Source organism: Pelodiscus sinensis, unplaced genomic scaffold (assembly GCF_049634645.1).
Source record: "Pelodiscus sinensis isolate JC-2024 unplaced genomic scaffold, ASM4963464v1 ctg35, whole genome shotgun sequence".
Taxonomy (NCBI): Eukaryota; Metazoa; Chordata; order Testudines; family Trionychidae; genus Pelodiscus; species Pelodiscus sinensis.
Window position 1 is genome coordinate 5,424,712 of NW_027465908.1, and position 26,946 is coordinate 5,451,657.

The window sequence follows — 26,946 nt, forward strand, 5'->3', positions numbered from 1 at the left end:
TGGCAATTACAGAAAACTCAAGAGTTCCAGATTTTTGTAGTGCTGTTGTATCTGTTTTGCTTAATCAAGGTTTGTACAGTCTCACAGTAAAATAAACTGACAAGGAAGTGGGCTGTGCCCACAAAAGCTCATACCACCATCTACATGTTTTGTAGATAAAGTGCTACCAGACCATTTGTTGGGGTTTTTTTTGGTACAGACTAACTGGACTACCTCCTGAAGTTCCAGTAAGTGAACTGAAAGTACATCAAATCAGGCCATTCATAAATATCCTCAACATGCCCATCCTTCCTATTTACTCACTCTAAAACACTATCAATGCAAGATGTAATAAATAAATTAAATTGCTGTGTTTTAGATTCAAACCTTTGTATTTGGTGATCAGCATGTGCCTAACAGCCTATTCTGAGAGTTCACCCTGGTAGATAGATTTATGTTGAAAACAGTCCTTAAACTACCATATCTTCCTATCAGCCTTTGTCACATAACTAGATAGAGAAGTTTTGTATTTAAGGAAAAAGGAAGGAAATCTTGCACGTGCAGGGGGGTGGAGGGAAGCATTTACATATTTCCCCATCAAATGCAAATCCATTGCCCTTGGATAAAGCTTTAATCTGAAAAGAATGCCATGGATAGTTTAAAATTGAAGATTTGTTCAGAGTCTATTAAGAGGATAATGAAACCTTGACCAAATGAACGCATTTAATGGAGGCTTTTCCCTATGAAGTTGCCCTCTAACAGTCTAAGCTTCTAGACCTGAGAAACTCACATTTCTTGTTACTATAAACAGAGGTCAGTTCTCGTGGAAAACAGTACCACAGAAGGATTCAGTTAGTTAACCCTGAAATCAGCAACTAGATGGGGAAAGACATAGCCAGCCTAATGCTGCAGTATTATTGTAGAAACAAAACGAAAAGAATCTCCTACCCCAACTCAAGACCAAAATGTCAGTTTTCAGCACAGCAACAAAAAGCTTTATACAGCCAAGAATCCTAAATTGTCTTCAAAGAAAAAGAAATTCTAGCTACCCATCAACACTGACACAGAACCACTGGCTACTCTTATCTTTTCTGATCAGAAATTGCTGCTGCTTTGGAAACAACATGGTAAGATGGCGAAATGTTCTTTTTTACAGAGCTGATAGTGCCTTTCCTGAACCATCTCCTACCTAGATCTGCCATCCAATAAATATTTTATTGCTTTCTTTAATTAAAAAAAAAAAAGAGAGAGAGAGAGAGAGAGAGAGAGAGAAGTGTTGCTCTTGCAACCCATTAGATCCTTTTCCATGCATATAAGGAACAAAGACACCTTTTCCTTAAACTCAATTTGCAAACCACTGAATCAGGAAGGCAATTACTCAGTTGATATTAGAGAGCTATAGCAAATAGGTGAACATACATGGAGCATACCTTCTGGTACACTAGCATTTCTCAGCTATGGCCAGAGACATTAAGGGATTAAAAATACATCCAGGGAACAAAATTGTCAGAAACAAATCTGGTTGCAAGACCGGAAATGGCAAGTTCAGTTGCTATGTGCTAAGAACGTTAACACCAGCGATGCCCCCACCTCCCAATCCCCATCTCCCAGGGGACTTTTATCACCAAAGTGGTGACAGGGTAACTTCCTTTTCCAGACTCTGTTTTACCCTGTTTTGTTGTCACTAGAGTGGGCGCTGATGGGTTGGGTGGGGGCAAAGGCACCCAGAACTCTACACTGGAGCAACAGAGAAAATAGTCTGTGGAATAAGCATCAGTGTTTAACCCCACAACGCCAGCTTTAGAGATCGACCCCCTACGCAAAGGAGAGGTGGTTGGAAAGAGGGGGGTCCCTCTCTCCCCCAGCCCGCACAAAAGGGGACCCCGGTGTAAAGAGGAGGTCCCTTTACCCCAAACCCGTGCAAAGGGGGGGCGATTGGAGGGGGGGCCAGCGCAAAGGGGCGGCGATCAGAAGGGGGCCCCTCCCCCCAAGCCCGCGCAAAGGGGGGGCGATCAGAAGGGGGGGCCCGCGCAAAGGGGGGGCGATCAGAAGGGGGCCCCTCCCCCCCAAGCCCGCGCAAAGGGGGGGCGATCAGAAGGGGGGGCCCGCGCACGGGGGGGGGCGATCAGAAGGGGGGGCCCGCGCACGGGGGGGGGGCGATCAGAGGGGGGGGCCCGCGCACGGGGGGGGGCGATCAGAGGGGGGGGCCCGCGCACGGGGGGGGGGGGCGATCAGAGGGGGGGGCCCGCGCACGGGGGGGGGGGCGATCAGAGGGGGGGGCCCGCGCACGGGGGGGGGGCGATCAGAAGGGGGGGCCCGCGCACGGGGGGGGGAGCGATCCGAAGGGGGGGCCCGCGCACGGGGGGGAGCGATCCGAAGGGGGGGGCCCGCGCACGGGGGGGAGCGATCCGAAGGGGGGGGCCCGCGCACGGGGGGGAGCGATCCGAAGGGGGGGGCCCGCGCACGGGGGGGCTATCAGAAGGGGGGGCCCGCGCACGGGGGGGGCCATCAGAAGGGGGGGCCCGCGCACGGGGGGGCCGATCAGAAGGGGGGGCCCGCGCACGGGGGGGCCGATCCGAAGGGGGGGGCCCGCGCACGGGGGGGCCGATCCGAAGGGGGGGCCCGCGCACGGGGGGGGCTATCAGAAGGGGGGGCCCGCGCACGGGGGGGGCCATCAGAAGGGGGGGCCCGCGCACGGGGGGGCCGATCAGAAGGGGGGGCAGTCGCTGGCCCTTCCCCCCTCGCCCTTGGAGACTCCCGCGGCCTCTGCGGCGGCTCGCGGAGGGCGGGCGCCGCCCCTGGGCGGGGGGGGCTCTGCGGCGGGAGCGCCCCCGCCTTACCTCGATGTATCCGGCCAGCGTGGCCGCGGGCCCCGCCAGCCCGCACAGCAGCAGCAGCAGCAGCAGCCCCGGCCCCGCGCCCGCCGCCATCCCGACCGCGCGCGCCGCCGCCCAGCAGCTTCTGCGGCCTCAGCGCCCAGCCCGCTCGCAGTGGGGAGCCGCCTCACAAAGCCCCGCCCCCGGCCACGCCAATCACGGGGGCAGGGCCAGGAAACCACGCCCCTCTCCAGGCGACTGCCAATCACAGCGAAGGAGAGACTTACACAACCGCGCTTCGACTCCCCCCCTCCCCAAGAACGACCCTGCGGAGGGCGGGGACCGTACCCGAGTATCCGCCAATCAGAGCACGTGTAACGGGGAGAGCCGCGCCCATCCGTGCAGCACGCGCGCTTCGACGCCCCGGCCGCAGGCTGCCCGCAGCGCCCATGCCCTGCCCTGCCCCGCGTGGGCGGGGCCGGCGCTCTGCGCGCGGAGAAGGCTCCACTAAGCGCAGCCCCAGGCCCCAGCGCAGCGGTGCGCGAGCCGCCGCTTTCTCCCGCCCTGCGCTGAGCGCGTGCGCCCTGCTCGCCTGGGGATGCGGCGGGACCTTTCCCTGCTCGGCTTGTGAACGGGATTTCTCAGCGGCATAAAGAACAAAACGAGAGAGAGAGAAGCGTAGCGAGGAGCTGCTGTCTAGGAGTGAGACTGCTCAAGCGCATATGAAGCAGCCCCACAGCAATCCCACGGTCGGTCACTTGGTCATTTCAAAACATGGAACAATTGAGTCTGCGTTATTGCAATGTCCCCTTAAGGAAGGAGAGGCCACAAAATCTACTCAAACCCTTTGGTGGACTCTTCTATTTTTAGAGACTACATGCTGCATAACTCTGAAATGTTTGCTCTAACAAGGCAGGTTAACCTACAATTAACAATGAAAACTGGTGTTCTTAAATGTAAAATCCCCTGATAGTGTAACCTTAAAATAAATTTTAAAAACCGTTCACTAATTTTTTCACATGGTATTAATACATAAAAATATCAAAGATAAAAGCTTCTTAACTTTGATGGTCCAAATCATCTGGCTGTGGTCCCCAGGCAGCCATTGCCCATCCCTGCTCAGTACAGTTTTACATTAACAGCAGGTTTATGGTGCTATGCTCTACAGATTCAGATTTCAGGATGGAGAATTCAGCTTTTCATGTTTTTGAGAGAGAGAAAAAAAATTGAATAGTAATAGGATTGCAGTAAAGCCCTATGGAAAATCTGAGCTCCATCATGTTAGGTGCTGTATAAACGAAATGAAAGCACTAAGCTCCAAATTCTCCAAAGTATTTAGGCAACTAATACCCATTGAAATCAATGAGAATTAGGTGCCTAAATACCATTGAGGATCTGGGTTTGTGATATAAGAATATAGCAAACTGCTTTATTTTAGAGTGAATTATATCTACTGGTCTCAGAGCAATTTTTGTAAAATAATGTTTGCTCGTTCCTGTAACCTACCTCCACTTTTGCGTAGTGTGCTGCAGACTAGTATTTCTTCAGTCCTTTCCCCAGGAAATGGTTTGATTGCAAATGATAGAAGAAGACACTATCAACTAAAAAAAATCCTTTCCTAAACATATATTTCTCTTCCTATGCCACCTGAAACCTTAGATTATGAACACTTAAGAAATTTTAAAAATCCTATTTTGCTTGTCAGATTTGTGCTTGCTTTTCGCAGTTTAGAAAAAGTCAGTGAATTTAGAATTTCTGTACTGTTGTTTGAGTTGCAGCAGTTCAGAAAATGTTTAAAAACAATTGTAGTACATTGAAATTACATGTCCTTTTAAGTGATTGCATGATGTATTTAATGTATAAAACACTTGAGTCCTTCAGAAAGAAAAACACTGTGGCTTTGTCTACACTGCTGGATTTTTGCGCAAGAAGCCTTTTGCGGATGAGTTCTTGTGCAAAAAGTTTTTGAGCAAAAGCGCGTCAAGACCTCAAAGTACATCGCAAAAGTGATGTGCTTTTGCGCAAGAGAGTGTCCACACTGCATGGACACTTGCGCAAGAAAGCTCAGAGCAACTGTGCTTTTGCCGATAGGGGTTTCTTGCGCAAAAATCCCTCTGGAGCATCCACACCTGTGTTTTTGCGCAAGAGATGCAGCGCAAAAAGGAGTTATTTCTCTTTGGGAGAGGAATAACTCTACCAGCAAAAGCTCTCTGTTCTGCCAATTTATTTGTGCAAAAAAGCACTTACGGTGTGCATGTGCCACCGGTTTTTGTGCAAAAAGAGCCATTTTTGCCCAAAAAACCTTGTAGGGTAGATGTAGCCTGTATAGATGGAAGGCATTTATTAATTATTATTTGTTGTTTGGCTTTTACAAAAATAGAGAAGATAGTCACACAATATGTGATGGGTAAAATCACATTTCTCACTGAAATCGCTGGATAGCCATTCATTTCAAAGGGACTAGGATTTCACCCCAAAAATGTAAAAGATGCCACTGCTTAACTCAGAAATATTTCTGTAATATAATTAAAAAATAATTTAATATACAGCTGAGTAACTTTTGAAGCAATTTTTACATTTGAAAAAAGAAACATTATTTAAAACATATATAAAAACCCATCAGAATTATTTCTCAGAATATTTTATGGAAGCATCTGGTGTAATTTACACATTTTATTTCCATAATTTTCATAGCCAGATGTGCAAGAGTGCTTATGCCAAAACCCAAAGCAAACAGAAAAATCCCAAGATTTTCCAAAAATTAGATACTATTACAAGCAATTTATTTTCTTTCGTTTTTACATTCTTCACATACACTCACAAGTGATTGATTGCTGAAGTGTTGTGAATGGAGACAATCTGTAATATAGATCAATAAACAGCCCAGTTTTAATTAAAATGACCAGCTGGTCCACTAGCCACTTCCTACAGTCTCCTCTTTTTTTTTAACCATGCATGAAAACCTTTAAATCTCTTTAAGTGCAGTCTTCTGGCATCTGTAATCTTCTTTTAAATGCACCCAAACCCAGATAGAATATTAATTAACTCCTTAAAATAATACATTTTAGTTTATATACTTTTAAAATGTAGAATATGGGTGAATTTGATTCATTTGAATACATTCTGAGTTACATTTTTCCCTTTTACAAAGTTACCACTAAGATATTTTTCATTCTCCCCAGCTCCACAAGAACACATTGTTTATAATAAGCATTTTGGTACTGCTTTTCAGACCAAAGGTATCATGAACTACTATATACATTAACGTGCTAGTAATACTTAGCTTGTATATTTATGTTGCATTTTATTAGGAGTAATTAATCCTTACAAACCCCCTTTCAGGTAAGTAATTTTGCAAATGGTGAAAAGAAGGTAAGGAGAAGGTCAGGTGTCAGTTTTCAAATATCCACAACTTTGGAGTCTCCAGCTTGGGATCTGTTAGGGCTTGATTTCCAAATTTTGGGCTTCTCACAGATTTCCCATTAGAACAGATGTACAACAAAAACAAAACACACTGTAACAGGCAAATCCTGTTCTTGCCTGGGTAGGAATAGAAGGTTTTAGAAGCATCAGAACTAGTGGAATTCTGCTGCACAGGAACAAGATTTAAGGGATATGTGGTCTCTAGTATTGAAAAGCCAAGATGTACAGGGCTTTTTCACATGTCCTGAGCATAATTAGTTCTGAGGAAGACAGGGCAGCTGGACCAACATATTTGCTACTACAATGATCCATCAGTCACTGCCTCCTTCAGAACAGGAGTATATAAATGGTGTGGTCTAGTAAAGGCTGTGATAATGTTTGCTATTTGAATACTTATCTAACAGAGGATTAATTTCCCTTCAGCAGCTGCAAAATCTCTTTGCTCCAAGCCTAGCCCAAAATGCATTAAAAAGTATAAGATGGCAGATTGACAGTAGGTATGATAAATTGAAATTTCAGTGTCACAAGATCAGGTATCCATCTGGCAGCCTAATTAAAAAGGAATGAAGTGTAACATTTTGCAAATGGCATGCAGTGCAAAAACCTGTGTTTGGAACTCCTAGGAGAGAAGGAATTTTTTAAATAAAGCTTTTGCTTTAAAAACTCCACTAACCTGGAGTAGTCTGGGGATGGAGTTTCCAAATCACTTGTGACAAAATTAATAGGTGATATCTATAAAAGTAGTCTGATAGCATTATAATCTTCTGGGTTACTTTGCTAAAGCTCAGGTGAAGATTTCTGAGTGTCTTTGCTCAGTGTATCAAGAAATGTAAGTGTGCACAAGATGATTATTTAAAGCTCAGTATTACAAGTACTCTCAGCACTCCCAGAATTCAAAGAGGGGTAGTTGCTGTCACCACGACACACCCATGGAAATGCCCCATGGGGAAGGATATTTACTTTATAAAGTTCAGGTTGTGAAATGGAAGGGGAAATGCGTAAAAACAGGAAATGAAAGAGAGTTCTGGTGGAAAATAGATGAGTGAGATGGTACTGGAGTGAGGTGCTTGGAAATCCCTGTTATTTGCTGCACTATAATATGGTAAGAACAAGGGACGGGGGGCAATACACCATGCTACATCTACACTGGCATGATTTTCCAGAAATGCTTTTAACGGAAAAGTTTTCCGTTAAAAGCATTTTCGGAAAAGAGCGTCTAGATTGGCACGGACGCTTTTCCGCAAAAGCACTTTTTGCGGAAAAGCGTCTGTGCCAATCTAGATGTGCTTTTCCGCAAAAAAGCCCCAATCGCCATTTTCACGATCGTGGCTTTTTTGCGGAAAACAAATCTGAGCTGTCTACACTGGCCCTTTTGCGCAGAAGTTTTGCGCAAAAGGACTTTTGCCCAAACGGGAGCAGCATAGTATTTCTGCAAAAAGCACTGATTTCTTACAGTAGGAAGTCAGTACTTTTGCAGAAATTCAAGCAGCCAGTGTAGACAGCTGGCAAGTTTTTCCGGAAAATCGGCTGATTTTCTGGAAAAACTGGCCAGTCTAGACACCCCATGTTCTAATTCATAGCCCTGTCACTGTGTGGCCTTCAGGTAATCACTCTGTTTCATTTTGCCCATTAGTAATATAAAATATCTATTATATATTTTGAAGAGTTTATTTGTTTGTGGATTTGTTTGTGCAAAATGAAGTCATACTTTGTGATTACCCAGAGATACTAATTTTTACATAAACAATCCTGCCACTTAAATTAGCTGAATGTACTACTTTTTACACTGGAATATGTAGAGTGAAAGGTTTAATAATTATTTTTGTTTTTCATTGGAAAAGTCATGACTATTATGATTAGAGTTCATAAAAAATATTTGCTAACAAAATTAAAATCAAGTTGCCTCTTCTTTTGTCATTTTAGTGCAAAGAAAATGTTTACTGTTACAAATACAAAATAATTCAAATTAGTTAAGGAAAGAGTAATAGAAGCGTTATGAGTTTCTGATTCAAATTTACTATGTTTCAAATTTACTATGTATGGTAATTATTCAATTAAATGGATGTTTGAAGTTGAAAGCCTACAAATTTAAAACTGTTCTTTTATTTCCCTTTGCAAGCACATTTATAAAATATTCTATTACATATATTTAATTTCTTGAACTTTCCTAAAATTGTAATCTATGCAAAATGACTTTGCCTTGTCAGTGGCAGGCCTCGCCTGCTTGTTAGTAATGTCTGTCTACCTCAAAGGGGTGAGTGAAGTTTTAATTAATTCCAACCTTCTGATGAAAGGTTCTCTCAGTGGAAATATTAGTTATTATCTATGTTATTGTTTACAGTTCCTAAAGAGTTCTTAACTCTTTATTTTGTTTGAGACTAGTAGTGATAGTAGCAGAAACTTTCTGTTGCTCAGAGGTGAGATTTTGTACTATAGGTATGGGTACACCACAGAACTCACATCCCACTGATCGGTGGAGGAAAACCACCTTTGTGACCTAATATTTGGGGTTACTCCAGCAATCAGAGATCAGAATGACCTCCATTGTAAACTGTAAATGCAGACAGCCTTGGAAGCTGCCTGTGGTACCTACAGCCTTGAAACCACCCCGAATCAATGCACTACTATTCGCTGCAGCCCCACATCCCTTCTATCCCCAGGTCTTGGGGTGGGGGAAAAGAGAGGCAGAGATGAAACATAGCTGGCAACTGTCTTGCTTAACTTCTCTGCCTGTAGAATTTTCTCTGACTGGATCCAGGGCTTTTAGAGTCCCTTTTTGCTTAACTGGCTGTTTTACCCTGTACACCAATGGTCTCCAACCTTTTTACACCCAAGATCACTTTTTAAGTCTCAGAACAGGCGAAGATCTACTGCCCCGCCCCTTCCTTGAAGCCCCGCCTACATTACATGAGGAAATCTAATGTAAATGTACTGTGCAGGTGCGCAGTTCAGAGAGGGCTCAAGAGCTACTCTTGGAGCCCCTGAGATCTACCGGTAGATCGCGATCTACTGGTTGGTGACCACGGCAGTAGCTCTCACCCTGTATCTGTTTAGCTTCCTTTTTAACATGAAAAATTCCTTGTATGTTTGTGTTTCTCCTGTAAATAATGTTCTTTTGGAACCTTTTGTTATCTACTACTTGTGAGGCTGCACAACTGTTTAAAAGAAAAGAGGCTACTCCTAGCTGAAAAGATCTGTCCCCGAGCCATGTTAAGTCAATTGGTAAGGAAGGAGAACAGAAGAGGGTGAGGATTGTTCCAAAAGAGGCACTGGCAGCAGCAAGCTGTGCCAGGAGAATTGTCAGAATCAAATTCATCGTTGCGGATTGAGTCTATGAGAATCAGAAAGGCCTTGAATATTCCCTCTGCTCCCTTCAACTCTGCAATTGAAAGGCTGTAATTGAGCCTTCAAATAGTAATATTATATGGGGATTTTAATTAAAATCTCGATGAAAGATTTAAATGGGGGATTATATCATTTGTAATAGTGGTGAATGATAGTTTCATGCAAACTAGAAATTGCAGAAATAGAATTGAGCCAAATTTGTTTTTAGGAGCCAACATCCCCCCTGAACAAGGAAAAATGGCAGGTGTAAAAATGCTTGCAGTTTTCACTTCTCTAAGCAGCTCTGTAAAGACACCATGTAAAAATAATTGTATTGAAATTTACTCCAATATTGTACATAACATTCTTCCAAAAAAATTACAACAGAAGTTAAGATGAGTGAAAAACCTTTTGCCTTACTTTGGTCCCAACCAACCTTCAGAAAAACCAGAGTTCGTGACACTTAAGCTGATCCAATTACAAGAAGCATTGCCCAGTTGTGTCTAAACTGAGCAGTTATTTTCAGAAAGCACAGCCTGCCCCAGGAGCCAGGGCCTGCAAACCCAGCAGGCTATAAGGAGCCTCGTTCATGTTCTGTCCCTGCATCAGCTTCGTCCATGGAGAGCCAGGACGCCAGCATCATGTCGCAGCAGATAACGCCCCACCCATGCACGCATCAGGAGCTTCCACATTGGGTCCTTACTAAGGTTCAAGCCCTGGAAACTGTGTCACCAGCCTGCATGGAAGCTGGCAGGGGCTGCTGGCTGCAGTGTAAGTACAGGCCAGCAGGGCACAGCCAGCAGCTGAGAAGCAGCAGCATCACAGAGTTGCTCAATTTGCCTGGCTGGCCTTTGAGATCAAAGAGCATAGGTTGTCTCTGAAGGCTGTCACCCTTGCCCTGGCATTGCTCACCTTCACAGGGGCCCAAGTGCTGAGCAGGTGGCCATGTGGTCTGGAATTACATCACAGAGCTGAGTGACAATGCCAAGAAGACAGTGGAGCAGATCCAGCAATCTGAAATCAGCAAGCAACTCAACACCCTCTTCCAGGAAAGCCTCCAGAATATCAATGCATATGAAGAGGACCTGCAGAAGAAGCTGGTCCCCTTTGCCACCGAGCTGCACGTCAGGCTGTGTCAGGACTCAGAAAGGCTGAAAGAGCAGATCTGGTAGGAGCTTGTGGAGCTGTGCCGCTAGCTGTCCCCTTGTGCTGACAAGATGCAGCAAGAACTTCCAGGTGGTTTGCATCCAGGAGCAGCTAAGGGAACAGGGCCGGCCTTAGGCTGATTCGATCGATTCGGTCGAATCGGGCCCCGTGCCCCTGAACCCAGGGCCAACTTATCCATTAGGCACAGTAGGCCCAGTGTCTAGGGCCCACGATACTTTCAGGGGCCCACAAAAATGTTTTAATTTCTTTTAAAATCAGAAGAAAAAAATGAACTTTTAGGGTTGAAGAAAATGTTTTAATTTTTTTCTCACATCAGAAAAAAATGAAACTTTTAGGGCCCATGAAAATCTATTAAATTTTCCCTAAAACAGAAAAAAATAAAATGTTGAAGTATTTAAAGTTATATCAAAAATAATTTTTAATATTGATATTATTATGGTAGGAGGGGCCCACGAAAGTCATAATACGGCCCTGCCTGAACCCGGAAGTGCTGGCGAGTTACAGAGCCGGGGTCCTGCTCCACCAATATGTGGAGGTGGGTCTCTCCCCTGGCTCTGCCTGGAGCGGGCCCTGGCCCCTCCCTTCTGGCCCCCCCCCCGCGTGTCCTCCCACCCCACTCCCAGAGCATCCCCCACAGCCCCGGACCGTCTCTGCCGTGAGCGGCTCCTCTTCGCCGCCTGCTGCTGCCCATGTGCGGCGTTGCATGTGGGCAGGGAGGATGCCCGGGCGTGACGTGACATCATGTCCCGGGATTTTAAAACTCCTGGGAGGCACGTTGAGGGGCCACGCTGGCTCTGGGTTCAGCCTCCAGGGTCTGAGCGCAGACTCCAGCCCCGCAACGTGGAAGGCAGAAGGTAGGGAATGCGCTTGTGCGGAGGCGGTGGCGGCGGCAGCAGCAGAGGGGGGAGGGAAAAAGAAAGAGGCTTGGGCTTTGGCAGAGGCAGGGGGAGGAGTGGAGGCGGAGGTGGCGGCGGGGGGCTTAGATGGGGACGGAGGGGGGGGGCTTGGGCGGCGAGAGCTGGCCAGAGGGGAAGGGGCTTGGGCAGAGACAGAGGCGGAGGGGAAGGAGGGGAAGGGGCTTGGGCGGGGGGAGAGGAAGGCACCAAGAGACAGGGGTGCAGGAGAGACAAATGCCAGGGGGCCAAGTGCAGAAAATGAGGGAAAGGGCAGGAGGGGAGGTGTCAGTGGGATGGGAGGACAGGGTGATGCTGGGAGAGGAGAGGGGAGGGGAAGAGCATTGGAGGCTAGAGGGGAGGTGCTGGGAGAAGGCTTGAAAGAAGGGGTGGGCATGAGAAAGGTAGGGATGGAGCAAGGCATGTGCGAGGGCACAGAGGGGAATGGGGCAAACAGTGGTGAGGGGGTGGGTATTAGGGGAAAAAGAGGGCAAAGGAGGCAGAGGCAGTAAGGGAAGGGAGAGGCACCAGGAGGGTGCAGGGCTAAGGGAAGGTGCAGGTGCCAGAGGATTCTGGGGTGAAGCAGAAGGGCAGACACCTGCAGGGGAGGGACCAGCACCAGAGGAGAGAGGCAGGGCAGGTGTGTAGTAGAGAGAGGTGTTAGAAGAGGGGGAGCTCACATGATCAAAGTGGGGCTACTGGAGGAGTGGGCACGGGGGAGGGGGGGAGAAGGGCTGGTGGAGGGGGGCAGGTCGCAGGAGGGCTGAGGGCAGTGAGAAGGGCAGGAGTCAGGACAGCGGAGGAGGGTGAGGAGTCCGGGGGCAGCAGGCTCCAGAGGAGATGATGGAGCAAGGAGAGGAGACATGGCAGGGAGAGAAAAGGTAAAGGTTTTTAAAATATTTATTAATAACTTGGTATGCTGCCCACATCCAGTTTGTTTGTGCCCTGCAGTGCAGTTTGGTTTATGTGGGGATCAACACAGGGCCAGCGAGTGGGAGCCGAAACAAGAAATTAGTCAGTGTAATGATCTTCTGTTGATATGTGTTTTAGTAGTTAAATTCTTGGACTGTAATTGCTCATGAAAAGTGCTGTCACGTGGGTAGAAATCAGGTAAATATTGCATTTTATTAATATCAGCAGAACTGACTTAAATGGGGCCTGTGTGTTGTGTAGTCTTGCCTTAATCTTTGTGTTCGTGCCTGCCAGTGTGAGAGAAGCTATTTGTATCTATTTGCTTGCATATGCAACCACACTTGAGGCCCTCAGCATGTTCTGTAAGTATCAGTGTGGCCCCTGGGGCTTCCAAAGTTGAATTGCCCTACCTCATCCCTGACATGTGTCTATCTAACCTGGTCTTAAATACAGGCAGTCCCCGACTTACGTGGATCCGACTTACGTCGGATCCCTAGATACGAACGGGGTGAGGCAACTCCCGCACATGTGCAGCAGCATTCCCGGGGCTCGCTCACCTGGGTCCTAGGATCCTCCTCCTCCTCGGGCCGGCTCCGACTGGGGTCCCGCAGAGCTGCCGGGCAGAGGAAAAGTGCCTCCCCACGCCCGCTGCCCCCCCCCCCCCCACCCCCCTGCCGGCAACAGGCTGCCCCCTCCCCTGAGCAACAGGCTGCCGAACAGACAAAAGCAGCCTCTCTGCCCCTCCTCCCCTCTATACATGCCAGGCTCCCGGAGCGCAGCAGCGTCCCCGGGGCTCGCTCACCTGGGTCCTAGAATCCACCTCCTCCTCCTCTTCGGCCGGCTCCAACTGGCCTCTGCCTGCAGCAGCTGGCCACAGGGACAGGGATCCCGCAGAGCTGCCGGGCAGAGGAAAAGTGCCTCCCCACGCCCGCTGCCCCCGCCCCAGCGGCCTCGCATCCTGCACGCCTCCCCCCTCCCCCCTGCCAGCAACAGGCTGCCCCCTCCCCTGAGCAACAGGCTGCTGAACAGCAGACAAAAGCAGCCTCTCCGCCCCTCCTCCCCCTATACATGCTGGGCTCCCTGGGCAAACAAAGACTCCACCAAAACAAACAAAGTGCTGGCCTCATTGTGTTAGCAAAAAAAGGACCCTCCTCCTAGAACCCTGGGTGGTGTGTGGAAATAAAGCTATTAGCTCAAAGCATGGTGCAGAGCTGTTTGGTATTTGATGAGTTACTCCTTTAGTCCTGAGTTTGTCACAGGGACAGAAATAGATGTGAAATCTTCTGAACAGGGGAACAGACAGCAAAACAAACATTAGAGGGGAGTTAACCTTTCCCTATGCTATCCAAAACTAAACAAAATGTTTGGCTAGAGTTTCCCCTACAATATGTACCAGTTCCGACTTACATACAAATTCAACTTAAGAACAAACCTACAGTCCCTATCTTGTACGTAACCCGGGGACTGCCTGTATCGCCAGTGATGGAGATTCCGCAATCTCACTAGGCAATTTATTCCAGTGTTTAACCACCTTGACAGGAAGGAATTTTTTCCTAATGTCCAACCTAAACCTCCCTTGCTGCAATTTAAGCCCATTGCTTCTCATCCTAACCTCAGAGGTCAAGCAGAACAATTTTTCTTCCTCCTCCTTACGATACTCTTTTAGAGTATGTCTACACTACCCCGCTAGTTCGAACTAGCGGGGAAATGTATGCATACCGCACTTGCTAATGAAGCCCGGGATTTGAATTTCCCGGGCTTCATTAGCATAAGCGGGGAGCCGCCATTTTTAAATCCCCGCTGCTTCGACGAGGAGTAACGGTAGTTCGGAATAGGACCCTAGTTCGAGCCCCGTGTAGTGTAGACATACCCTTAGATACTTGAAAGCTGCTCTTGTGTCCCTTTTCGGTCTTCTCTTTTCCAAGGTAAACAAGGCTAATTTCTTCCGCCTTGCCTCATATCTCATGTTCTCTATACCTTTCATCATTTGTGTTGATCTTCTCTGGACTTTCTCCAATTTCTCCACATTTCCTGAAATGTGGCACCCAGAACTGGACATGATACTCCAGCTGGGGCCTAATGTAGATGGCTCAGTCCCTGTCTTAGGGGACGTGAGACTGGGCGGGTTAATTTCCAGTCCTCCTGTTTATTCTTTTTCTAAGCCAGGAGGGCACAGTAGTTCTGATGGGGGCTCTACAGGAAGGCAGCCCGCACTGCCCCATGCCTGAAACCTTGTGCAGGTGTTAAACAGCTGTCCAGCCCACCCTATAGGTGACTGCATTTCAGCGTGCCTGAAGCAACACAGCACCAGCAATGGACAGGAGAATGGCTCCCGGGCATGGCTTGCTCATGACTGCTTCAGTCCCGTTGATGGGCCTCAGCCTCTTTCCTTCCACTCCCCCGCTTTGCAATGGGGCTGTAGACTCTGGGGGAGAGGGGTGGAGGCAGGCAAAGGTGTCTCCCTGCAGCAGATATACACGTCTCTGTATTAATCATTCTCTCATTGAAGTTTTTAGCTTTGTATTGAGTCCTTTTACATGGAAACTTTGTATTACGTCTTGGTAGAATAGTCCCTAGGACAAGTGAGGCAGAGACTAACCCTCTGGGGTGAATGAGGTGGGAATGGATAATGTGGAAGGTGACATCTCTGGGTAGTTGCAAAGGTTGGAGAGGGGATGGAAGCCAGATCCAAGATCAATGAGCCCTGGGAAGTGGGCCCATTGAAAGGAGACTGGACCTGTGGATGCCTTGGGGGTCAGCAGCAAAGGCCTGCTTTGGGAAGCCCCCTCTTTGGAGGTGAATGTGGCAGCATTGAGACACCACCCAGAAGCAGGCGCCACAGACACTAACTGCAGAGTCGTGGGACGGCTGTCACAGATCTTGCACATGCATAAGATGATAGATCTGCAGGAGGGGGGGGCAGTGGTGTAGTGAGGGGGCCGGAGGGGTCAGTTGCCCTGGGAGAAAAATAATATAAAATGTAGTTAAAAATAGATGTCCCACGTTTTTAAAAGGAATCCCAGATCTCCTGCCTTTTGTCTATTTTTGTCTCTTTGGGCCCCCAGTTAAAATTTTCAAAAGCACTTAAGTGACTAAAGTCATTTTTGAAAATTGGACTTGGAAATCTAAGCTCAGATTTTCAAAGGTAATTAAGCTCCTAAAGAGAAAGTTGCCAACTCAGATCTTCAAAGATATCTATCTGATCTTTACACACCTTTGAAAATCTGGTCGTAAGTGTCCTAGTCAGTTCTGAACATGAGATGTAGGAGCCCAGTCCTAATTCCTTCAGGCTTTTTTTTTTTTTTTTAAATTTGAACATTTATCTACACTAATTCCCCTCCTTTCTCTTTCACTAGCCAATAAATGCATGGATCAAAATTATGGGTGCTTTGTGAATATGCTGACTTGAGAGTGGAAAGATTTCATATTGTCACGTATGATTCCTGGTAACCCATCTCAAATATGAAAAACTAGGTTGATACCTGTTCATATCAGGAGCTGTTGAATTCAGTTCACCATTTGCAGTATCTCATTAGGATGTTTAATGGAGAAGATATTTTGTTTTTTTGTTTTGTTTTGTTGTGTTTTTTTTTATTTATACTGTGGACAAAGCATGGGCTCACAAGAATTCCTCCATTGTTTTACCGAGTCTGAAAACATTTGGGCTGTGCCTACACTGCACCCCTTTTCCGGAAAAGGGATACAGATGAGACAAGTCGGAATTGCAAATGCAGCAGGTATTTACATTTTCCCCGCTGCATTTGCATGAACATGGCTGCTGCTTTTTTCCGGCTCGGGGCTTTGCTGGAAAAAAGCGCCAGTCTAGACAGAGATCTTTTGGAAAATAAAGCCTTTTCCAGAAGGTCCCTTATTCCTCTTAAAATCAGGAATAAGGGACCTTTCAGAAAAGACTTTATTTTCCGAAAGATCCCGTCTAGACTGGCGCTTTTTTCCGGCAAAGCCCCGAGCCGGAAAAAAGAGGCAGCCATGTTCATGCAAATGCAGCGGGGATTTAAATTCCGACTTGTCTCATCTGCATCCCTTTTCCGGAAAAGGGGTGCAGTGTAGACACAGCCTTGGTGTTTTTTTCTAAAGACCTGGAGTCAATTGATTATGTAAGAATCTCATCTTTCATTTAAAAAAAGTTCTCTATACTTCTGGGCCTTACAGTTAAGTAGGAAAGCTTTAAAACATGAACCCTAAATACTCAAGAAACAAAAGGCCAATAAAAATCCAACATGTTTTATTTTTAAAAAGATCTTATGATTTGTAGGCCATTCTCATAACTTTGTGTAGGCGGTCCTTGTGATTTTTGGGTTGGCAATACTGCTCTTTGATTGGTGTATTTAGAGAGGTCTCTCCCTTCAGTTTCCCTTTCCACTCTCCTTTTTTGTCACAGGTCATCAGAGAATCATAGAGACAATGGAGAGTAGGGTGAGTCCATGACTCTGATTAATGATTGGCTAGGGTGACTAACTATTATCAGCCAGTGGTCTGAATGAGCTATCTACTGCCATCTGTTAATCAATTGTAGGAAAAGGCTTCAGGAGCAGACCTTATTTATATAGACAACCTACTTTGCCATAGAGATCAGTTGACACACTTGCTGTATCAAGCTGATCAATTTTGGCTCTTTTGGGTTGAAATTCACTTAAGACTTGGAGCTGGGAGAATGAAATGTTGTTATCCATATTGTATGTCCTGGCTTAGGGTCTAACCATAACTTGAACACTAAGCAGAGGATAGTAAGTCACATCTAACTGAAAGTCCCAGAAGATGGAAACAGGTTTTATTTCTGGTGGTGTACAGTCTGTTTGGGAGTCCTCAATTATATCTGACACTTTACATCCAGGCTACATCTACACTGGCACCCTTTTCCGGAAATGCTTAAAACGGAACAGTTTTCCGTTATTAGTATTTCCGGAAAAAGCACGTCTACATTGGCAGGATGCTTTTCCGGAAAAGCACTTTTTCCAGAAAAGCGTCCGTGCCAATGTAGACGCGCTTTTCCGCAAAAAAGCCACGATCGTCATTTTCGCAATCGGGGCTTTTTTGCGGAAAAGAAATCTGTGCTGTCTACACTGGCCCTTTTCCAGAACAGTTTTCCGGAAAAGGACTTTTGCCCGAACGGGAGCAGCATAGTTTTTCCAGAAAAGCACTGATGATTTTACAGTAGATCGTCAGTGCTTTTCCAGAAATTCAAGGGGCCAGTGTAAACAGCTGGCAAGTTATTCCAGAAAAGCAGCTGATTTTCCGGAATAAGTGGCCAGTGTAGACACAGCCCCAGTGTTTAAAGGCAGAGCTGACTAGAATCAATTGAGAGTCCTTGTCTTGTCTCAGTGATCACTTGAGCAAAAATCATTGATAAAATCTTGTGTAAACTAACCTTGGACTCAACATTCAGGCAATGTGCTTAAGGGCAGTGCAAAGGAGGCAATGGTGGTGAGGTACCATATTACCTAGTGAAATCATTGGTGCTGAAATCACTAAGGACTGGAATTTGACCACAGAACTGACACTTTCTTAACAAAGACTCTATTTTTGCTATTTAAAAAGTAAATCAATGTAACAGAAAACTGCAACGCTCTCTAGTAACATTTTAAAAACTAAATTTATTGAAAAAATTGGATAGTTTGCAATTGAAAATATTTGACCTACACTTAAGGCAACTGATTTAATTTTGTGTAATATTTTGCATAATAAAGGATGGCATTTTTTTTGAAAATGTTCACCTGTATTGATATACATTTTTATCAAAACTACTTTTTTTTTGCCTATCTCATAGAACTGGAAGGGACCTTGAAAGATCATTGAGTCCAGTCCCCTGCCTTCACAGCAGGACCAAGTACCATCCCTGATGAATTTTTGCCCCAAATCCCTAAAGGGTCTCTGCAAGGATTGAACTCACAACCCTGGGTTTAGCAGGCCAATGCTCAAACCACTGAGCTATCTGGCCCCCTTCATAGTGGCTGGCTGGCTGGCTGGCTTTCTATAATAGATATAAAATGGCAGCTTAGCTAGTTGATCTAATGTTTGAGTTAAAAGTATTCTGATCTTCAGTATTGCATGTGATTTTGATGTGATATTATTTGTGGTTTGTTGTGTGGGTGGGGCTTGGTTTTTTTTTTTTTTTGCTTAACAAAAAATCCTGGGTGGGGGGCTGCCAAAACGGTTCGAATTGGGCCCCGCTCTTCCTAAAGCTGGCCCTGCAGGGAGTTTCGTGAGGCAATGTAGAAGAGGAGTTGGAAGGGGGTGAGGTACACTTGCCATTCTTTAAAACTTTTAAATTAAAACCAAAACTTCCTGATTTAAATAAAACACTATCAAGAACCTAATTAATTGTAGGAGAGAATGCAGACAGAAGTTCAGCAGCAGAGTGGGGGCTATCCTGTTTATTGCACCCGATCCAGCATGTATGAAGGGTGGCATATATGTGTGCATATATAATGTCTATGTGTGTAGGTAGGAATCTGTAATCTGTGTGGAAGCTGAATTTTTCTCTGAATGTGGTTAAGCATCGCTATGGACAGGCTGAGTAGCGAAGCCCTGTGGAACAATGGCTCTCAATGGGCTATGGACACACCCAAAGAATGGGGTTTGTCACCTGAGGGCAGCCAGCAGGGAACATAGAGATTGGCCTCTGACCAGGGGACTTGCTGCATACAAGAAGAGGCTAGGAAGGAGGTATAAAGAGGCCATGTGGTCGATGCCATTTTGTTCTCAGCTCAGCACTTCATCCCAGAGGCAGCATTGCAGGGATCGAAGAGCCCGGAAGACCTGTGAACCCATCCTGATCTTAGGATGTTCAACAAGAACTTTTAAACCAGCAGCTGCAACATATCTGCTAGAGCCTGCATCGAGAACTGGGAGATTCGATGCATGTAATGTACTGTACTTTAATAACCTTACTCTCATGCTTTTCTTTCTTGTAATAATAAACCTTTAGATATATATTCTAAAGGATTGGCCCAGCGTGATTTGTGGGTAAGATTCAGAGGGTAAATTGACCAGGGATCTGTGGCTGGTTTCTTGGAACCGGACAGAACTTGTTCGGGGTAGGTGGGATTGGGTGCTAGGACCCCCCACCTGTGTATGAGGTCCGGGGCCATCTGGGGCACGGATATTGCTGGGGTGTCGGAGGGGTTTTGCTCGTGAGGCTTCAGGCAGGCAGCTGAAGTGCTCTGAGACTGGTTTGTGGCCTGTTTGGAGAGGTCACCAGTCTGGAGGCTGTAAGGAGCCCCGGATTTGAGCAATTCGCCCTGAGCGGACGCCCTCAGCTGTGCCCAGACACCGCCCGGTCTGTCACACCATGTACGGACTTTGGAGGCCAGGGTGGTTGAACTGGAGGCGCTAAGGGAGGCTGAGAGGCTTTATGTAGATGAGGCTTTACGGGACACTGTAGAACTGTCCCACCTTTGGTCAGACAGCCCCTGTGCTGTTAAGGATGATGAAAGACTCAGGGAAAGAGAACAGTATCAACTGAAGCAGAGGGAAATGATCCTATAGTAGGAACCCTCCTACCGGAGGATGTTATGGTATCATCTCACAAAGAGGATACATCTCCAGGGGCGGAACTCCAGTCATTAGGACTAAAGGCAGGTGTTAGTAATGGGGATTCAATCATTAGAAACAGATAGTTGGGTTTGTGATGACTGGGAGAACCGTATGGTGACTTGCCTGCCTGGTGTTAAGGTTGCAGATCTCTCGAAACATCTAGATAGACTTATGTGTAGTGCTGGGGAGGAGCTGGTGGTCGTGGTACATGTAGGTACCAGTGACATACGGAAGGGTAGGAGAGAGGTTCTGGAGGCCACACTTAGACTGCTAGGAAAGAGAATGAAATCCAGGACCTCTATGGTAGTGTTCTCTGAAATGCTTCCAGTTCCACGCACAGGGCCAGGTAGGCAGGCAGAGCTTCAGAGTCTTAATGCGTGGATGAGACGAGGGTGTAGAGAGGAGGGGTTTTGATTTATTATTGATTTATAGAATTATTTATTATTATTACTAAGCATCTCCAGCAGCAGATCGACAAGAAAGTGGCAGGCATGAAAGACAAGCTGGCGCCCTGGGCTGACGAGCTCATAGACTCATATGTTTGTAGAATAATAGGACTGGAGGAGAGCTCATGAGGTCATCAAGTCGAGACCCCCTGCCCAAAGCAGGACCAACTGCAACTAAATCAACCCAGCTAGAGGTTTGTCAAGATGGGACTTAAAAACCTCTAGGTATGGAGATTCTACCACCTCCCTAAGCAACCCATTCCAGTGCTTCACCGCCCTCAGTTTTTCCTAATATACAACCTAGACTTCCCCCACTGTAACTTGAGACTATTGCTCCTTCTGTCACCACTAAGAACAGCCTCTCTACATCCTCTTTGGACCCCCCCCCCCTTCAGGAAGTTGAAGGCTGCTATCAAATCCCCCCTCACTCTTCTCTTCTGCAGACTAATAAACCCAAATCCCTCAGCCTCTCCTCATAGGTCATGCGTTGTAGCCCCCTCATCATTTTGGTCACTCTCCACTGGACCGTCTCCAATGCATCCACATTCTTTTTGAACTGGGAGGCCCAGAATTGGACACAGTACTCCTGATGTGGCCTCACCAGCGCCGAATAAAGGGGTATAATCACTTCTCTAGCTCAAGGTCAAGACTTACCAGAATGTGGAGGAGCTGAGCAAGCAGCTTCTCCTGTATACCCAGAACATGCAGGACAAGCTCAATCACTAGCTGGAGGGCCTGTCCTTCCAGATGAAGACGGGTGCGGAGGAGCTGCGGGCCAAGCTCTCGGACAGCACGGAGGAGCTGTGCCAGAAGCTGAGCCCTTATGCCAAGAAACAGAAGGAGAAGCTGCACACTGACACGGAAGGCCTGTGTCAGTCCCTGGGCCTGACGTGGAAGGCCTGAGTGAGCGGATGGACCAGAAGATTGAGGAGTTCTGCCAGACCATAGCTCCCTACAGGGAGGCCTGTGCAGAAGGTGGAGGAGATAAGGCAGACACTGGGTTCCTATGCTGAGGGAGTGGAGGATCATCTCCGGGAAACTGAGAAGGGTGTGTGGGACAAGGTTGCCTCCTTCTTCAGCATCGTTCAGCAGATCAAAAACTGAGGGGGTCCAACCGAGGGCTTGGCTTTGCTTCCCATCGCCACCTACTCTGTCCCACCACCACTGCACAAAGCAAGCCGCTGTCTACCTCAGAGTCAGGGAAAGAGCACTGGAATCAGCCCCCGGTCACTGGCTTTTCTGCAGCTCACACCACAGAGGGGGAAAAGGACCCGGAGCCATGGATGCCACGAGACCTACACATGCTGGCTGCCAATCTATTTCTGCACCTGCCCTCTCTCTAAAATTGCACTACTTTATCTGCTGAAATAAAGCTGCAATATCCCAGCAATGCAAAAACAACACAAAACAGAAAACAAAACAAAAAACCTATAAGTATCAATGTGATGGGGCTTGCCAACCCCGCACTAGACAAGGGGAAGGGGAGCATGCCTATTGGATAGAATACACCCCTCTCCTGCAGTCCTCCTGGGCATGCTCAGTGCAGCCCAGGTATAAAAGGCTGCAAAGCTGCTCAGTTGGGGCTGGCCTCTGGAGGGGAAGGAGCTACTGCCCGAGCACCGGAGCCACAGCTGCGGCAGCCAGAGCAAGAGATGCTAGACCAGCTGCCCGTGTCGCTACTAGCCCCGGGCCGAACCCGGCCACAACGGCGGCTATGCCATACAGCCCCCCAGACGCCGTCACTGCACCAGTCACTGCTGACCCCGATGCCACACCTACTAATGCCGCGGCTGCCGCCAGACCAACATCTACAGGTGGGACCGCTGCCGGCCAGGAGGATGGGGTAAGCAGCAACCCAGGGCAGGGAGCAGGAAAACCTGCGGTGGGCTTGGCACATTTCGGGGAGAAGTCCCCACTGAGCCAGTGGTGGGAACCACCCACCACTGACAGGGCCCTGGGTTGGGGCCTGGTGGAGAGGGAGGGCCCGGGCCCCCCTACCCCTTCCTCCCAGATCCCAGACGAAGAGGGGATCTCATAAAGGACTAGGCTGCGGGGCCAGCGTTTGATGGACTAGGCCGTGGGGCCTTCATTTAAAGGACCCGGCCTCAGGGTTGAAGGGTGCAGGGCTAGTGTCCCCACCACAATCAGTCAACTGGATGTGTCCATGCACACCTATTAAGCTGCCTGTGTTTGTGTCAGTGTGTTTCTGGAAAATCTAGACAGCTGTCCCACAATGTCTCAACAGGGTATAGAATATTTGGAAGACATGAAAGCAGTGCAACACCAAAAGGATGTGGGGCAATGCACTCTGGGAGGAGAAAAGACTGGCCAAAATGGCTACACTACAGTGTGGCAATACAACACAGTGAAACCATGTGCCTTCCTAATCGCCTGACAAGATGAAATACACTTAAGTCCAGATTTTTTAAGCTATGCTATTGTTGCCGTGCTTAGCATTGCAGTGCAAAAGTATCTGATTTAGAACCCTAAATCTCATTTTCATAAGGGATTTAGGCACTTAGGAGTCAACTCCCATTGACAGTAGATGGGATTTAGATAAACTCTGGGCCTCAGCTACCACAGTTTAATATTAACTATGTTGTACATGGGTGGCATCACATCTAGGGTCAACCTTGCAACTAACTGGTCACTATACTGGTGGAGAGATGTGGTGCAGACACAGCTTTTACAAGTCAGATAGGTACCTAAATAACTTTGAGCATGTGGGCCTATCTTTCATTTTAAATCAACAGGAGCTAGGTACCTAAATGCCTTTGAGAATCTGAACTCTACAGCTTGGTCCAACAGCCTTTGGATATGAGTACATACCTGAAAAATAGTAGATTCCATGGAAAGTCACGACCTATACTTGACACTGGTCACTTGATTTTGGCAATGGAACTTGCTCAGAAAAGGTCCAAAGTTCATATAGTGTCTGAACTCAAACTTGCCCTCAAGGGTTACGTCTAGACTGGCATGATTTTCCGGAAATGCTTTTACCGGAAAAGTTTTCCGTTAAAAGCATTTTCGGAAAAGAGCATCTAGATTGGCATGGACGCTTTTCCGCAAAAGCACTTTTTGCGGAAAAGCGTCTGTGCCAATTTAGACGCACTTTTTCACAAAAAAGCCCCATAAGAACATAAGAACGGCCGTACTGGGTCAGACCAAAGGTCCATCTAGCCCAGTATCCTGTCTCCCGACAGTGGCCAGCACCAGGTGTCCCAGAGAGGGTGGACCGAAGACAATGATCAAGCCATTTGTCTCCTGCCATCCCTCTCCAGCCTCTGACAAACAGAGGCCAAGGACGCCATTTTATCCCCTGGCTAATAGCCTTTTATGGACCTAACCTCCATGAATTTATCCAGCTTCTCTTTAAACTCTATTATAGTCCTAGCCTTCATAGCCTCCTCTGGCAAGGAGTTCCACAGGTTGACAACACGCTGTGTGAAGAAGAACTTTCTTTTATTAGTTTTAAACCTGCTACCCATTAATTTCATTTGGTGTCCTCTGGTTCTTCTACTATGGGAACTAATAAATAACTTTTCTTTATCAGCCCTCTCCACACCACTCATGATTTTATAGACCTATATCATATCCCCCCTCAGTTTCCTCTTTTCTAAACTGAAAAGTCCCAGTCTCTTTAGCCTCTCCTCATATGGGACCCGTTCCAAACCCCTAATCATTTTCTATCCCTTTCCTAATAATTCCTAGCATCCTATTTGCCTTTTTGACTGCCGCTGCACTCTGTGTGGAAGTTTTCAGAGAACTGTCCACGATAACTCCAAGATCTCTTTCCTGATTTGTCGTAGCCAAATTAGCCCCCATCATACTGTACGTATAGTTGGGGTTATTTTTCCCAAAGTGCATTACTTTACATTTATCCACATTAAATTTCATTTGCCATTTTGTTGCCCAATCACTCAGTTTGGTGAGATCTTCTTGGAGTCCCTCACAGTCTGCTTCTGTCTTGACTATCCTACCCCTTTCTCCAGATCATTTATGAATAAGTTGAAAAGGATTGGTCCCAGGACTGACCCTTGGAGTACACCACTAGTTACCCCTCTCCAATCTGAAAATTTACCATTTATTCCTACCCTTTGTTTCCTGTCTTTTAACCAGTTCTCAAGCCAAGAAAGGACCTCCCCTCTTATCCCATGGCCATGTAATTTACACAAGAGCCTTTGGTGAGGGACCTTGTCAAAGGCTTTCTGAAAATCCAAGTATACTATATCTACTGGATCCCCCTTGTCCGCATGTTTGTTAACCCCTTCAAAGAACTCTAATAGATTAGTAAGACAGGATTTCCCTTTACAGAAGCCATGTTGACTTTTGTCCAACAAATTATGTTCTTCTACATGCTTCACAATTTTATTCTTTACTATTGTTTCGACTAATTTGCCCGGTACTGAAGTTAGACTTACCGGTCTGTAATTGCCAGGATCGCCTCTAGAGCCCTTTTTAAATATTGGTGTCACGTTGGCTACCTTCCGGTCATTAGGTACGGAAGCTGATTTAAAGGATAGGTTACAAACCACAGATAATAGCTCCGCAATTTCCCATTTAAGTTCTTTTAGAACCCTTGGATGAATGCCATCCGGTCCCAGAGATTTGTTAACATTAAGTTTTTCTATTTGATCCAAAACCTCCTCTAATGACACTTCAATCCGGGACAGTTCCTCAGATTGATCACCCACAAAGGACGGTGCAGATTCAGGAATCTCCCCAATGTCCTCAGCTGTGAAGACTGAAGCAAAGAAATCATTTAGTTTCTCCGCAATGGCTTTATCGTCCTTGATTGCTCCTTTTATAGCTCGATCATCTAGGGGACCCACAGGCTTTTTAGCAGGCTTCCTGCTTCTAATGTACTTAAAAACATTTTGTCATTTCTTTTTGAGTTTTTGGCTAGCTGTTCCTCAAAATCTTTTTTTGCTTTTCTTATTACATGTTTACACTTGATTTGACAGTGTTTATGTTCCTTTCTATTTATCTCACTAGGATTGGACTTCCACTTCTTAAAAGATACCTTTTTGTCCCTCACTGCTTCTTTTACATGGTGGTTAAGCCACGGTGACTCTTTTTTAGGTCTCTTGCTATGTTTTTTAATTTGGGGTATACATTTAAGTTGGGCCTCTATTATGGTGTCTTTAAAAAGTTTCCATGCAGCTTTCAGGGATTTGGCTCTAGTCACTGTGCCTTTTAATTTCTGTTTAACTAACCTCCTCATTTTTGCGTAATTCCCCTTTTTGAAATTAAATGCCAGGGTACTGGACTGCTGAGGTGTTCTTCCCACCACAGGAATGTTGAATGTCATTTTTGCGATTGGGGCTTTTTTTGCGGAAAACAAATCTCAGCTGTCTATACTGGCCCTTTTGTGCAAAAGTTTTGCGCAAAAGGGACTTTTGCCCGAACGGGAGCAGCATAGTATTTCCACAAGAAGCACTGATTTCAGACAGTAGGAAGTCAGTGCTTTTGCGGAAATTCAAGCGGCCAGTATAGACAGCTGGCAAGTTTTTCCAGAAAAGCAGATGATTTTCCAGAAAAACTGGCCAGTCTAGACACAGCCAAGGAGTTTGCATTGTAAGTCGCAAAGACAATACCCAGGACAAGAGGTGCAAGCACAGCTTTGCTGAGGAAAAGAGCATTACTCACCCTGTGCAGTAACATGGGTTCTTCGAGATGTGTGTCCCTATGGGTGCTCTTCTCTGATAACTGGTGATTTTTCTAGCAGCGCCCTGCCGTGCTTGGACGAGCAGCATCTCCTCATGCTGTTACTGTCTGCTCCTCCAGTCCTTCCCTACCCTGGTTCTAGCCCTCTAAAGAGACTCCAAAATAGGGGATGGAGGGAGGGCAGTGGAGCACTTTTGGGGACACACATCTTGAAGAACCTCCTTCACTGCAAAGGGTGAGTAACTCTCTTTTCTTCTTGGAGTGATTTCCCCGTGGGTGCTCTACCCTGGGTGACTACAGAGAAGTGTTTGTATTGTGGAGGTGGATTTGGAGCTGACATCGCTGGAGTGACAATGGAGGTGACAGTATAGTGTTTGGCAAAGGTGTGGTCGGATGACTAAGCTGCTGCTTTATAAGTGTCCTCTAAAGGTACATTGTTAAGAAAGCTTGTTGGGGATGCCACAATTCTTGTAGACCGAGCAGTTACGATGCTTGGCTGCTGCTTGTAATTAATGTATAGCATGAGTGAATGCAAGATGAGATCCATTTGGATATTTTCTGAGAGGAGACCGCATGACCTTTGGAGCGCTCTGCGAACAACAAGAAGAGTCTTGTTGATGGTCCATCAGAGAGAATGAAGGCAGCATTTAATACTGCAGGCACAGTAGGCTGAAGAACCGGGGAGGGCAGTACAGAACAAGGAAGAAAACTGGCAGCATGTAACCTCCAGGAGAAGAAAGCCAACGCAGGTATCCCCAATTCCAG

The 26,946-nt window shown here is 46.7% G+C and overlaps 1 protein-coding gene and 1 pseudogene across 4 annotated transcripts in view; one reads left to right on the top strand and one right to left on the bottom strand.

Moving 5' to 3' along the window:
• Positions 1 to 2,983, bottom strand: part of LOC142824482 (amyloid beta precursor like protein 2-like) — a 120,807-nt gene extending 117,824 nt beyond the window's left edge. For all 4 annotated transcript variants that reach the window (XM_075916497.1, XM_075916496.1, XM_075916495.1 and 1 more), the window contains exon 1: positions 2,820 to 2,983. In XM_075916497.1, the coding sequence (XP_075772612.1) occupies positions 2,820 to 2,909 (90 nt within the window). In that variant the 5' untranslated portion in view covers positions 2,910 to 2,983. The remainder of the gene's footprint in view (positions 1 to 2,819) is intronic.
• A 7,176-nt stretch (positions 2,984 to 10,159) lies between these two features.
• Positions 10,160 to 21,618, top strand: LOC112544739 (uncharacterized; annotated as a pseudogene).
• The last annotated feature ends 5,328 nt before the right edge of the window (positions 21,619 to 26,946 follow it).